Genomic DNA, 14,559 nt, shown 5'->3' on the forward strand with positions numbered 1-14,559 from the left:
CGGTGGCATCCACACAATGGTTAAGTAACATTCACCCCTGAGGGAGAATGCAGAGACAGGGGAGGGAGGTTGTGTATAAGGGTGCAGGGTGGTGACCTTGTTTATGTTTGAAAGATATGCTACCCTTCAGGGATAAGTTTGTCAAGATCATTGTTGTAGCCTGCTGTAACAAAGTCAAAACAGACAGGTTTACCCGTTGGCACTTTTGACACTACAAACCACCTATGCTTAACTGTAAGCAGTATGGAATCAAATGTCTTGCTGTATATGTTGTGCTTGTGTGTACATATGAGACGGTGAGTTATAAATCCTTTCCAGGGATTGTAGAGTATCAGAAGTAGTCTGCTACTACGCTCAGCACTTATGAACCCCAGCACCCCTCCATGCCAAACCACGATTCTCCAAAAGCTCAGTTCCCTGCCGAAGTGGACTAGACAGACCCTGGGATAAGTGTTCACACTGTGACAGATTGAGAGGTCCTCTGTCACATTGGTGGTTTGCTGCAATGGACCAATGGTGACTAATCCAAATTGACTGCTGTGTATCCGCTAGCGTTTTTTCCCATAATACCTCAGGGACTGTTTTTTTCTATGAAATCCTGAGTATTCACGGTCTGAGGTCTGAGGTTTTCATTGTCACTCTGTCTGTATTCCCAAAGCATGTTTTGCTTCCCTATGCATGTTTTGCTGCCCTGATAAAGCTGTGTAATTGATCTGATTATTTAGTTAGAGGATTGTTTGATAGTCTCATTACAATATCTAATAGTTATAGTAGTTATCACCTGGCAAACACTCTCTCTAATGGATGATATCTTTGTACAAGGACAAGATAGAGCAGTGTATCAAATAAGTCAGTAAGTGATATGATGGGGTTGAGTTTAACTGGAGAGATGTACGTATTACGTGTGATGGTTATTTAGCGCTTTGAAGCATTGATTTTTAGCATTGACAATACCATATTTCTACTGTGTGTGTCTGCGTACTTGACAGTTGGTTTAGCATAGGGCTGTGACCGTATTACCGCCACACCGGTAGTCACGAGTCATGACCACAGTCAAATTCCATGTGACCATTTAGTCACGGTAACTAGGCTTCTTCAAGCTCTGATGCTGCTGATGGTCATTAGTAGCCTACCAAACTTGCTAACTACCTGGTATTCAGCACTCTCTTGTCCCTCTAATCACTCTGACATCAATGCAAATGTAATCGAACATCAAATCAAACATTTCATGAGTCCACAAGCTTATGTTGTGCAACGTTTCTATAGGCTATGCAATTGCGTGAGAAAACAAAGTTTTGATGGCCTCTATTAAAAAGAGGAGTATCCCATCAGCTTTCTATAGGCTAGGCCTACTATATTTATTTCTCAACATTCCTAATATTAAACACTTTGCTTCGCTCTACAACAGGAGTATAGTCTACCTGGCTGGCATGAAAATGAACCACGGGAAAAGCGTCCTCCATTCGCTATTTAAGTGCATGACATGTTCTGAGACACGTGCATGAAAATGGTCCATTCTAAATCAAAACAAATTTCACACATATATTATATGTAAAGACAAGATTAAACCAAGAATAGTCTGATGGGTGACAATATTAGCCTGTCACTTGTGAATGATGCCCAGCTTTTATGCAGTAAGGCAAGAAACAGCGCATGCCTTTTTTGCGACTTTTTCAGATCATAGTCCCTCAACTCATGTAGCCTAGCCCATAGGCCTATATGTTTTGATAAGGTTTTTATCACAACTAAAGTGGCCAAACAACTTCTTAAAATTAAGCATGTTAATCTGCTTTACAACCGGTGTAGAGCCTAACTGGCATACATAATTGGCAAGTGAGTTTCAAGTTTGGGGAAGATAATTTTCACCATTTAAAATGTAATATAAAGCATTACATGCATAGTGGCATTTGTGGTCACTTTTGAGAATGGCGTTTTCCTGCTAATTAATTGCATTTTAGAACATTTGCACATAGCCTACTACCGTGTGTGCATTGCTGCGCTCATAATGTGAAGAAATAGCCTAATAGTTGATCAACATTTTTAAGATAAACGTTCTGATCTGTTGCATCAGCCTCATTGCTTTTAAAACGTTTTTGGATGCGAGTGGTTGCATTAATTTGGGATCTATCACATTCCACAACTGTCCCAGACCTATGTTTGGAATATTGATTTCTCGCAATAGAATAGGTAAACTTTTGTACTGTGGTGGATAGTAGATTGACGTAGGCTAGTGGTTTTGCTGTTCGTTAAGCCTACTCATCTTGTTGGCTGACGAAAAGTAAATATGGACCGTTCTAACATCTTAAATACGCGCCTTGGAATTCGATAAGAAGGATGTGCGCAGTTGCATCCTTGATGGGTCTGTCTTTTACTTCTAGCCTACTTCAAGAGCTGAGATAGATGCCTGTGAGGAGAACCTGATCACGTGTCGGCATTGGCTAATAACAATTACGATATCTGAGAGAGCTATGCGAGTGATAGGTACTTCGGGAACATGCAGCTGGGAGAAGGGAATTATAATTATTATATCAACAACGGCCGCTGTCTGCAAAATGTATAGATTTTTTTATGGGGCATTACGGCCACACTAGGGGGATGCCACCGGGAAATTCAAGGCATTATCAAGTGCTTGTGAAATTGTGAATGAGAGACTGATGAAGTGTGTGCAGCCTGTGCAGAAAACAAAGCAGAGCTCATGGCTTTCAACTTTTTTTCAAATCATCATTAGAGTCACATCATGCAGCCTTAGATTGTATATAACATCTAAACATATAGCCCAACATTTGTATCACAATTAAATTTGCATAAATAACTAGAAATTGAGAATATGATTCTTTGTTAACCGCTCAACACAGAATGTGCGCACTCCCTCAGAAATTGTTCGGAGAAAACATCCTATTTTATTCAGCTATGTTAAATTGTATTCTTCATACTATACAATAATGCCACAGACTTCTAAGCAAATCTTGTCTGCTAAATGAACTAGTGCAGCCCACAGCCATATGGCATAGCCAGATTGGGGCCTAACATAAGAACAAGAGTATGCTATTCTGTTCTTCTGAAATATACTACATTTTCTTCATATCATGTTTAAAATAAATTATGAATGTATTGTGTAGGCTATATTAAGTGGATTTATTATACTTGTTAAAATGTAGATGTTCCAAAGGTCTGCATCAGTGGCTTGTAGGCTATGCGTGAAAGCCAGGAGATGCTAAATGTGTTTATGTTAATTAATGGTCAATTACCGTGAGACCGGCAGTCATTTGCTTGACAATCACCGGCGGACAAAGCTTCATGACCGCCACAGCCCTAGTTTAGCATTCAGAATAACCTTTTCACTGGGTCCCTACAGACCTTCCTCTGGACACCATTCACATTACTGTGGAAATTGGATGCATGATGGTGGTAATTCATCTATATTTACAGAACAAGGACGATGTCATTGCTGAACATGGCTATAAATAAAAACAGGCATTTTGCTATTGTGTTGAATAAAACGAGACAAGAAAAACGTATTTTACAACATGACTGAACAGGGATGTTTTGTTGACCAGGCATAGCATGACACTCATGTCATTTTATAGAATAAAGTCACTTCCTAAACAAATACAGTATGTCAGAGGAGTTAGACAATCAAGTATGAGATATCAGCATACATGTTATATGAACCATTATCTGTCTTTCTCTCTCTCTCTCTGTGTCTCCTCTCTCTCTCTCTCACTCTCTCTCTCTCTCTCTCTCTCTCTCTCTCTCTCGCTTCTTTACTCTCTCCCTGTCTTTGTCTGTCTCTTAGGACCCCCACAGAGATCAGCCATTCATGACCTCCATCTCTTGCATATCATATTAAAACCCTGCAACTCCAGTTCATTTTTCCGCTCTCTAACAGCCTCTGCCTTTGCAAATCTCAGCAGCACCCACAATCCCTTGGGGCCGGGGGCTTATTTGATGAGGGCAGACAGTGTGCGGCTGACACCAGGCCCTGCGTCCCACCCCCTCAGCCCCCTCAGCTCAGAGGCATCTGGGTTATGCACACAGGGTTTGTCACAGGCCACCAGTAGGCCTCAGAGCAGTGTCCTGGAAAGCAGAGAACCAGGTCCCAAATCCCTGGTCATAACAGACATCTCAATGGGGCGGTGTTGGCAGTACTGACCCCCTGACCCCTCTCCCTTTCCTCCACTCCTTGCCAGGCTGCACAAAGCAGGGCTTGACTGTACCGCCCCACCACACACAAAAAGCTTTTCTCTCTCTCTCTCATTCACCAACTGGAGCTTAATCACATGACTTTAATGGGGTATTATTGAGTCTTGTGTGTATTAACCATATGCACAGAGAACTTTCCTTAAACACATAATGGGGACCTCTCAGTCACAGACATACTGGGAAAGAAAATACAAATCCTTCTCAGAATCTATAGTTTCATCCCTGGTTGATTGAATGCAGAATGTGTGCTTAAATAGCAACCATTCTGAATAGAGAGAGCTTATTGGAGCACAGGGGGAGAGTAAGTTATTAGACTTTATTTAATTTGCTAAACACTACACAGCGTACGAGACATGTAGCATAGTAATCGATAGTAAGTAAGCGATCACTTATGCATAACTGCTAGACTTGATTATTTGAAGTGCTTTAATCCACTCATATTTGATTTATGACTACAAAATGTTCCCATCGGGATATCATGGTCTGGAACAGATTAGACACCTGCTCTGATTCTGAACAGAGGCAGCAGTCAGGATACTTTCCATGTATAGCCATGGCACTGTCCCTGTCACTCTGAAGGCATGGCATGGGCGTCATCTCTGAGAGGAAAGGGAATGCCAACGCTGTCCACCATGCTGTCCTTGCCTCAACCGTACTGTACTGTACGTGTTCGTGTCCTAGCCTGCCTGCCTGTCAGCTGTAGCTCTGTATGTGGAATGGGGCTGTGGCCTGTCAGCTGTAGCTTTGTGTCAGCAGCTGTTGCCCTGTGCTGAAGTTGTATGTCTGCTGCTGTGGGAGGCCATCCTCTTTTAGACAATTAACGGAGCGCTTACAGTACGTGGTAATTGCCATCCTAATGAAATTAGCTAGGGGACACAGATGCTTGATGATCACGGCAGCAATGTCATGCCCTCATTGTGTTCCCTATAGACCCAAGCCTATTAATACTGATAAGTTATGGAATTGGACTGAGAGGTATCTAAATTGAAACAGACATCCGCTGCCGCAGTACCAGAGCCAGAGCACGCCTGAGGTGTGTAATCGTCTCCTCAAAGCACTCGCTAGTCAGATGAAAACGCTATGTGAATAATTGTCAGGTAACACTCAAGACTATTGTGTTCTCCTTAAAAGGGAAAAATCATCCACTGATTTGGCCTCGTTTTTTTGGCTTGCTCCTCCTGAAATGCTGGCGGCCATGACAGAAGCCAAATGTGAGTTGGCTTGGGGGTGTGGTTTGATAAGGGGTGTCAGAACCTTGCCCGCAGCTGTTTCGCCACACTCAATTACAACAAACAAACCTCTTGCAGGCTGTGTTCAATAACTACAGGCAGATGCATGGTGAGATGCCAGAGGACGCTTTGAATAGGTTAGTAGCCTCCAGAGTAATATGAGAATGCAATTGCTGAGTTTATGTAGATATTTTAAACTAAGTGTTTTTGATAACTTTAAAATGTAGTATTTTTTTTAAATGAACCTTTATTTAACTAGGCAAGTCAGTTACTGCGCCTATTGGCATTTTGTCTGGTGGTAATGGGGCTAAGCTTAGCAAACATGTCAGTGGTCATACCTTCCTTTGTGGTGTCCCGTATACAACAGGAGTTCCCTGATCCTATGGCAGAATACACAGAGTTTCTCCCACCAACTATTGAATGATAGCATTCAATTCAATAATTTAAAAAAAGACGTTACAAGTAAAAGTTGTGTGTATTAAGATTTTAATGCAGAGTGCCAGGTCTCTCCATTCAGAGACGTCAGTATCAAGCCTGTGTCGGTCAGACTCCATCACATCTTGCAAGTCTCCAAGTGCTGGCTCCATAGATGCATTTGTGAACATCAATTACCAATGGCAGTTAGGATAGGTGATATCTGACAAGGTCTTTGCAAGAGCCCCATTGATGGTCATCGCAGTGTAGATCAGTGAAATAGAATGGTCAACACAGCGATCAGGCTGGTTCCACCAGGCTAAGTTATGAAGGTGAATTGGGAAACAACTCTAAATGGTTTTGACCTTTGACCAGGTCAAATGTCACCAACCTGATTCAAGTGTCCTCCCTGTTCCTTTTATAGGAATCCTCACAGCTGGTCTTCTCTACGTTGCATGTTCAGCTGCAAACTGGGCATCTCTCAAACAACTGCAGCAAGGAGTCCTCATAAACAATATACTTCCTCAACTTATGAGGTGGTGTTGACTAGCAGGGCCTGTGACAGAGTGATACAATCGACAGCCAAGTGGTGAATTGCATTTTGTTATCAAGAAAGAACCAAGCTTTTTGATAATGCACTTCACAACCGAAATGTCTCTACTACTTGTATCTGCTTGGCTGGTTAATGAATCTACTAGTTCATCAAACCGGGTAACTTTCAAACAACTTTTCACATAACAGCTTCATTAACAATGGTGTGTCTGTCATCAGGGCAGTGACTCGGGTCACTGTCAGAGGCCTCATGATGGCGTGTCCTTTTCACAGGAGTCAAGGGAGACACTGGCAACAACGGAGGTGGTGTCACAGGGGTATTTGTGTCGCATGATACTTATTCTGAGCTTGTCTGACAAGCTGTGAAAAGTGAATTAAATTATATTTGGAGGTCACTAAACCATTGCAATCACATTGCCTGACATGTTATGATACCCCTCTTTGCTCCTTCTGGTAGGTCCCAGCATCTGTTCATGACCAGGGATCCAACTGTGCACTTTGTCTTAAAGAAAAACAGGGTCAATGATTGTCATCATCCCTCAATTAAAAATAGATCTTGAGAAATAACCGTCTAGTTTGGAAGCTAATTCTGTGCTTTACAGATGTAGACTGACTGGCTCCAGATTGGATTAGATTCAGGCTGGTGACGACGATGCTGGTGACGACGATACACTATGCAACCAACTGTGACATGTTTTGCTAATGCCATGGGTTGGTTTGGGTTTGTTGCTGCTACTTAGTACCATAGAGATCCTATTAAATTACTAGAGGAGCTGTGTCATCAACCCTCAAAGTTCCAGAATGGGGTGAAAATGGCAGCCATATTGGTCAGGGAGAAATCCAAACCAGTCTAATTGGAATTAAAGGCAGTAGAGCAATAATCCAGATTTTACAAGTGGGAAAAGTTTGTAAGTGGGAAAATCTGCAAAATCGGCAGTGTATCAAATACTTGTTCTCCCCACTGTACATACACAGTGCCTTTGGAAAGTATCTCTGTACTTTGCTCCGTTTTATCTTTGATTCGATCCTGACTCGTCTCCCAGTCCCTGCTGATGAAAAACATCCCCACAGCATGATGCTGCCACCACCATGCTTCAATGTAGGGATGGTGCCAGGTTTCCTCCCAACGTGACTCTTGGCATTCAGGCCAAAGAGTTCTTTCTTGGTTTCATCAGATCAGAGAATCTTGTTTCTCATGGTCTGAGAGTCTTTAGGTGCAATTTGGCAAACTCCAAGTGGCCTGTCATGTGCCTTTTTACTGAGAATGGCTACCGTCTGGCAACTCTACCATAAAGGCCTGATTGGAGGAGTGCTGCAGAGATGGTTGTCCTTCTGGAAGCTTCTCCCATCTCCACCGAGGAACTCTAGAGCTATGTCAGAGTGGCCATCGGGTTCTTGGTCACCTCCCTGACCAAGGCCCTTCTCTCCCGATTGCTCAGTTTGGCTGGGCGGCCAGCTCTAGGAAGAGTCTTGGTGGTTCCAAACTTCTTCCATTTAAGAATGATGGAGGCCACTGTGTTCTTGGGGACCTTCAATGCTGCAGAAATGTTTTGGTACCCTTCCCCAGATCTGTGCCTCGACACAATCCTGTCTTGGAGCTCTACAGACAATTCCTTCGACCTCATGGCTTGGTTTTTGCCCTGACATGCACTGTTAACTGTGGGAACTTTATATAGACAGGTGTGTGCCTTCACAAATCATGTCCAATCAACTGAATTTACAACCGGTGGACTCCAATCAAGTTGTAGAAACAGCTCAAGGATGATCAATGGAAACATGATGCATCTGAGCTCAATTTTGAGTCTCATAGCAAAGGGTCTAAATAGTTACAGTACCAGTCCAAAGTTTGTACACCTACTCATTCAAAAGTTTTTCTTTATTTTTTACTATTTTCTACATTGTAGAATAATAGTGAAGACATTTAAACTATGAAATAACACATATGGAATCATGCAGTAACCAAGAAAGTGTTAAACAAATAAATTATATATTCATCATAGAGCTTGGTGGTTCTTGCGACTGCACTTGAAGACAATTTCAAAGTTCTTGAAATGTCCCGAGTTGACTGACCTTCGTGTCTTAAAGTAATGATGGACTGTCATTTCACTTTGCTTATTTGGGCTGTTCTTGCCATAATATGGACTTGGTATTTTACCAAATAGGGCTATCTTCTGTATACCACCCCTATCTTGTCACAACACAACTGATTGGCTCAAACATATTAACAAGGAAAGAAAAGGAACTTTTAACAAGGCACACCTCTTAATTGAAATGCATTCCAGGTGACTACCTCATGAAGCTGGTTGAGAAAATGCCAAGAGTGTGCTAAGCTGTCATCAAGGCAAAGGGTGGCTACTTTGAAGAATCTAAAATCTAAAGTAGATTTTGATTGAACACTTTTTTTGGTTACTACATGATTCCATGTGTTTTTTTTTCATAGTGTTGATGTCTTCTCTGTTATTCTACAATGTATACAATAGTAAAAATAAAGAAAAACCCTTGAATGAGTAGGTGTGTCCAAACTTTTGACTGGTACTGTATGTAAATAAGGTATTTTTGTTTTTTGTTTTTAATACATTTGCAAACATTTCTAAAATCCTGTTTTTGCTTTGTCATTATGGGGGGGTATTGTGTGTAGATTGCTGATGAAATGGTTTTATTTAATCAATTTATATATATATATATATATATTATAACAATATGGAAAAAGTAAAGGGCTCTGAATACTTTCCGAAGGCTGTATGTGTGTGTATATATATTTGTTTTTATTGGAAAGTTGTTTTCTTGTCTGCATTGTTTTAATGGAATATTGGCAGTGAATTTGAAAAATGTATCAAATCATTCCTCTAAAACTGTCTGGCTAGCTAGCTAACAAACATATGGTACAGATAAATTGTTCAAATTCATTTTTTTGACACTATCTTATCCAGTGGGGGTCGGTGCCGTTTTAAGAAAAATAAATCTATGAGCCTTATTTCTATTACAGCATATCGATTGACTGTTATTCATATTCCACCCAGCTCAATGTAACATCCATAGGTTTAGGCTACTACATTATGCTCCAATTTTCCCTGTACCCATCATGAGGTTGCTACAACCTAGCTTTTTAATTAAAGTTTACAATGTAGGTGCAAAGGTCGAGAGAGAAATTGGAGTAATCAAGGTGACAGTGACACATTCAGTAACGCCTTGCACACTCTTGTCTGCATCTAGCTGACCTAGGGTGTAATCATTAGTCCAACCGTTGCAAACAAGAGTTTCTATTGGACAAATTCATGTATGTTGATTCCCGTTTCGTTTTGTTTGCTTCCGTTTTAAGAAACGTTTTTCAACACAATCGGCAGAATTAATACGTCCCTGATCACACGCAAACACGATTCACTTTCATAGCAGCCACATACAAGCAGCATCATCCCTTTGCTCATTATATAATTCCTTCTCACATCTACATGCTCCCTTCCTCTAACCTTTTCCCTTCGCTTGTGCACTACAGTGCACAACACATCAGCTGTCTGTGACCAGGCGAAAAAACCTTTCAGAGCCAAACATTCATATCACAACTACTACACACAGCCTAAATCGTTGTTACCATATTAGCTAATGTCATAGTCAACATAGCTACTACAACTAACACATTAGTTAACCTGCTACAATCATGCAGTACAGTTTAAAGTCAGCAAGCTGTTTAGCAGTTACACCGGCAGGCCCCGGTGGCAATAAATGAATAAAATCAAGAGCCTGAGGTCTGCCGTCATGTTAAGTATGTTACTGTATAGCTACTGTATTCCAATTTAGGCATTTATCAGTGCTATTTTCAACCCGTATACAGGTGTGGGTGTAAAAGGCTACACTATATCAGGGATCTCCAACGCCTGTTCTGGAGCGCAACAGGATGTGCAGGCTTTTGTTTCAGCCCAGCACTAACACTGTGGGCTAGAACAAAAGGACAAATGTAGACAACTGCCTTACACTTATTCAGTAGTGGAGTCTAGTCTAGTAGTGTGATGTTACTCCGCCTACTGGTGATTTCTGGAAACTGCAGTATGTTCAACAAGGCAGCAGTTCCCTGATTCTCCAAACAACAATATATTGTATTCTGGTTGTTAGAAGAGAAAAAACACAATTGGTTGTAAAGCACACTCTTGAAGTCATGAGGACAATAATTAGCACTGAAATAAATTGATTCCTCTGTGGAGCATTTATGACTTGGAGGGGGCTTGTCAGTGATGTGTTTATGAGAGTGACCTCAGTGAAGAGCGGGCCAGAGTGTGAGGTCATGCTGCCATCAGTGGTACCAGCCTCTCCAGTGGATCTGTCATTATGGAGACATATGGGTGAATGAGCGTGAGAGGGACAGCTGGAGCTGTCCACTCACAGTGCGAGAGGAAAAGATAGATCCATACTTTCTTTCATCAGGGACTATAGGGAAATATGTAAGGTTTCCCAGATCAGTGTGGCAGATCACACGGCTCCTCTGCGTTGTATCACCACCACCATTCTTCAAAAGGCCCAGATGAACTGAAAATGTGGATTTTGTGTGGGGGGGGGGGGGGGTGGTCTCATTCCCTTACAGTGCACTATAAGATTGGCAAAGCGAGTCTAGTGTGAGGGGGAAATGTCAAACTGGACTGAGGCATCCATTTATAGAGCTGAATAGAATCTCCTCTTAAGACATGGGCATGGATGATTTTAGGAATGGATAAAGAGTGGTTACTCCCAATGAGAGGTATACGGTTCTTACTTTCCTCTGAATTCACAGACAGTTTCTTGTTTTGGTCTCACCCCTACCTCTACCGCAAAGCTGCCGACTGGATAAAAATCACACATGGACATCAGCTGTGAATAGCAGGCACCTGCAGGCATTGTGTGTGTGTGTTTTGGCCTTTGGCTTGGCTGTTATTTTGTCTCTCTATGGAAGACAGCCCCTGCACAGCCATATGTTTTCTAGGAGCAAACAGACCTTTCCCCTCTCACTGTGGAGGGAATCATCTGGATATTGCCTGGTCCAAGTCTCTGGATAGTATGGGATAGTAGATACAGTTAGACGGAATGACACTTTACTCTGTTTAAAGTAGTATGTCATCTATAGGTCCTGCACTGGTTTTACATTGTATGTTCTTGCTTTATCTAGCGAACTCAGGCCACTCTTTTTTATCAAACCCATGTTTTGAATATACAATTTGAAATATTAACCAGAAAGTTTTTTTTTGTAATTTTGTCGTTGAGATGGAATAATTAAATTCCTCCTGAAGGTATTTTCATAATGGAGCTAGATGTTAAAGCTACACTGCAGTGCCATACACTGTGCTTTTATCTCTAGTAGATGCATTATTACAAAATGGTTAATGTTTTTGCGTGTGTGATTTGTTTAGTTCAATAAGTATTTGTCTTCACCGCACTAGAAAACTATACTATAACTATAAGATTTAAAGAATCATCCATGTCCTTCCAGTCAGAACAATGGGCAGATGTCACAGATGATGAGAGAGAGAGATTTTCGACAGATGACCGTTTACACTTCTGAAACTGCGACGTCATCATGCTAGTCACAATCCTTCAGCTGCTAATGTTCTGTGGACAGTGCTGCTTGGGAACATTTGATTAGCCCATTTTTATGATGTAGCCAATGGTTTAGCATTGATTTTTACCCCAACAGTAATCAGGACTGTTATGAGTATTCACTCAACTTTGTTTCGGATGATCACTGGGATGTTGTTCAGAGGGCTTTGCAACATGTCCTGTTGTACGTTTTGACTGCAGAATCATTTGTGTTCTAGGAGACTCGGATCTCTCAAATAAACAGCAGGATATTGTTTCCAGATGAGACACATCTTCCGACTGAACTATAGACTTATATAATTGGGACTATAGCCGAGAGCACATTTTTCTCTCTTTTCACTTGTTTTCTTCAGTTTCTGTCAGAATGGTGTGTGCTTCTTTGGGAGATCCTTGAAGATCCTTCTTTGCTAAAAGGAATGTAAAAATGCTTATTCTAAATTAAATTAAATAATTAGTATTTTTTTCCCCACAGTATGTCAATTGTCAATGTTTGAAATGAAAAGCAAATCTATGGAAACCACTTTTCCTAAGCTATAGCCATTACATTCGGTTTATTGTCAATTTCCAACATTTGACATTTTCCAAAGGAAGACAGTTTTAGTAATAGTGTTTCTGTTGTACTGCCTCTGCTGGTCCAAATCACACAGGTTATTTTGAGTCTTCCTGTGGAATATGATGGGCGGAGACAGCTGCTCTCTTCAGGAAACTGCACCCGGAGTACTTTACAGAGAAAATGTATGACCTTCAGAAACCATCCTGAATCACTCAAATCTATAACAATATCTAATGTGATATGAGATATTAATTTAATATCCCTGATAATAAGTGAACAACTACAGTACACTGTGTGCCTAAAGACTGGGCATCAGAGATTCCCAATCTAAGTTAACAACACAGTAGGAAACCTCAAGAAAAAAAACGATCCTGCTAGTCAAAGAAAATAGAATGTTTATGAGGCAGAGATGGAGGCATTGAGCTGTCCGTCAGTCTGTGTGTGTGTGTGCAGTATGTGTGTGTAAAGTGTGTTTATGTGGTAAGCAGACCAAGCTTCTTTAGGCTGGTTCTCTGTGGCTTTGTCCTGCCCTCCCTCTCCTCTTCGTCCTGTGAGTGTGAGGCTATGTCTTGGACCAGGACCCATAGCGGGAGGCTGGGACACACCACTCCAGCTCTACAACTCCAGCCTCTCTAGCCCAGAGCTGTGACTCACACAGATTACATCAGCAGGGAGACATAGTAAATCGTGTGTGTAGTAGTAGACTACTACTGACGTTCCTCCAGGGTATTGACATTCACAACAGCATCTAGACACAGAGTGAAGTCGGTGTTCAACGCAGCAGCGTACATTCTCTTGGGCCAGGAATCTCTCAAGCATCACAGACGTTCTACAAACTAGGATCAGTAGAGAAAGGCTGTGCTGGGCACCGGGAACCTTGATCTCTGTGAGTGAGTGAGTGAGTGAGTGAGTGGTGACGGGGCAGCTATGGCTGTGAGCTTCATGTCTAGAGTGGAGGAGCTGCTGGCCTCAAGCAGCCAGGTTGTTTGGAACTTGGCGGAGCAGACCCTCAGAAGGTGGTCCTCTCAGGGGCTCATGCCAGCCCGCCGCTTCCTACAGACATGGTGGCAGCTCGGGGACTTCTATCAGGTACGCTGAAACTGCATTACTAATCAATCCCTTTACTCCAGGGGAAATGTTGTACTGTACATGCTGCTCAAATCAATGTGGCTTTTATTGACTGCTCTGTTGACAGTTACGGTGCCAGCTGCTAACTGGGAGGTACTGGTGCCTGGAGCAAGATCATGTCTGCTCTATTCTAATTTGACTTGTCTTGTTGATATCTTGCTTTCTGTAATTGGGCATATCTGTCAGGAGTTGTCTGGGGTCTATAGAATAACCATCACGTTGTGGCGATAACGGAGTATGTCCAAAGGGGAAGAACTACATTTCAATTTCACTTTCAGAATGATATGCTGTTTTTGATAGATTGCCTTGGACTGGTTAGTGTCCAGTTCATGGTGTCTATTGGGTGAAAGTTTGCAGTTTGTACCTGTGAGGACTGAGTCCCAGAGACTGGTTTACAGGGGTCTCATGGCACATGTGGAAGTCATCAGGAAGCAGCATGGCCAGTCTTTTGATCTCCCAGATAGAAGCGAAGCACTTTGAAATGCTGTTTTTTTGCTGGAGCACCTGAATGGGATCTTGTGTGTGCACACATGACACATCCTCTATAACTCTACGTACATGTCTGTCAAATCTTGAAAATGTTCAAAAATGTCAATAATTCAGATATGTCAAATTAGGAAAAGTTGGCCTTCATGAAGTATTACTAAACCAAATGGCATAATTCATATTTGTAGATCATTATCAGTGAAGATTGATGGTGACAGGAGATGGTAATGAGTGAGAATATGTGGGGCTTATTGCAGTGAATTACAGGCGGGGGCTAACGCTGCAGGGCTGGAGCTAAGCCCATGTAGGTCAGTGTCTGGAGGTCGTGTGAAGAGGCCATGGCTGGAACTCCCCACCCCAATGACAGGCTGTCAAGGGGATGACCTCTGTGTCATGGTTATTACACATCACATGACCTTCCTTTAATCCTGCGGG

General features: G+C 41.9%; 1 protein-coding gene across 5 annotated transcripts in view; it reads left to right on the forward strand.

Moving 5' to 3' along the window:
- The window catches only part of LOC109891516 (FERM domain-containing protein 4B), a 63,438-nt gene that overhangs the window by 9,917 nt on the left and 38,962 nt on the right, over nucleotides 1-14,559 (forward strand). Inside the window, exon 1 of one of the 5 annotated variants that reach the window (XM_020484073.2) lies at nucleotides 13,191-13,599. The exons of 1 other annotated variant lie outside the window; for it this stretch is intronic. In XM_020484073.2, the coding sequence (XP_020339662.2) occupies nucleotides 13,438-13,599 (162 nt within the window). In that variant the 5' untranslated portion in view covers nucleotides 13,191-13,437. Of the gene's footprint in view, nucleotides 1-13,190; nucleotides 13,600-14,559 lie in introns of those variants that run through there. 3 more of the 5 variants (XM_031824908.1, XM_031824906.1, XM_031824905.1) reach the window with 3 other exon arrangements.

The sequence above is a fragment of the Oncorhynchus kisutch genome, linkage group LG5 (genome assembly GCF_002021735.2).
Source record: "Oncorhynchus kisutch isolate 150728-3 linkage group LG5, Okis_V2, whole genome shotgun sequence".
Classification (NCBI taxonomy): Eukaryota; Metazoa; Chordata; class Actinopteri; order Salmoniformes; family Salmonidae; genus Oncorhynchus; species Oncorhynchus kisutch.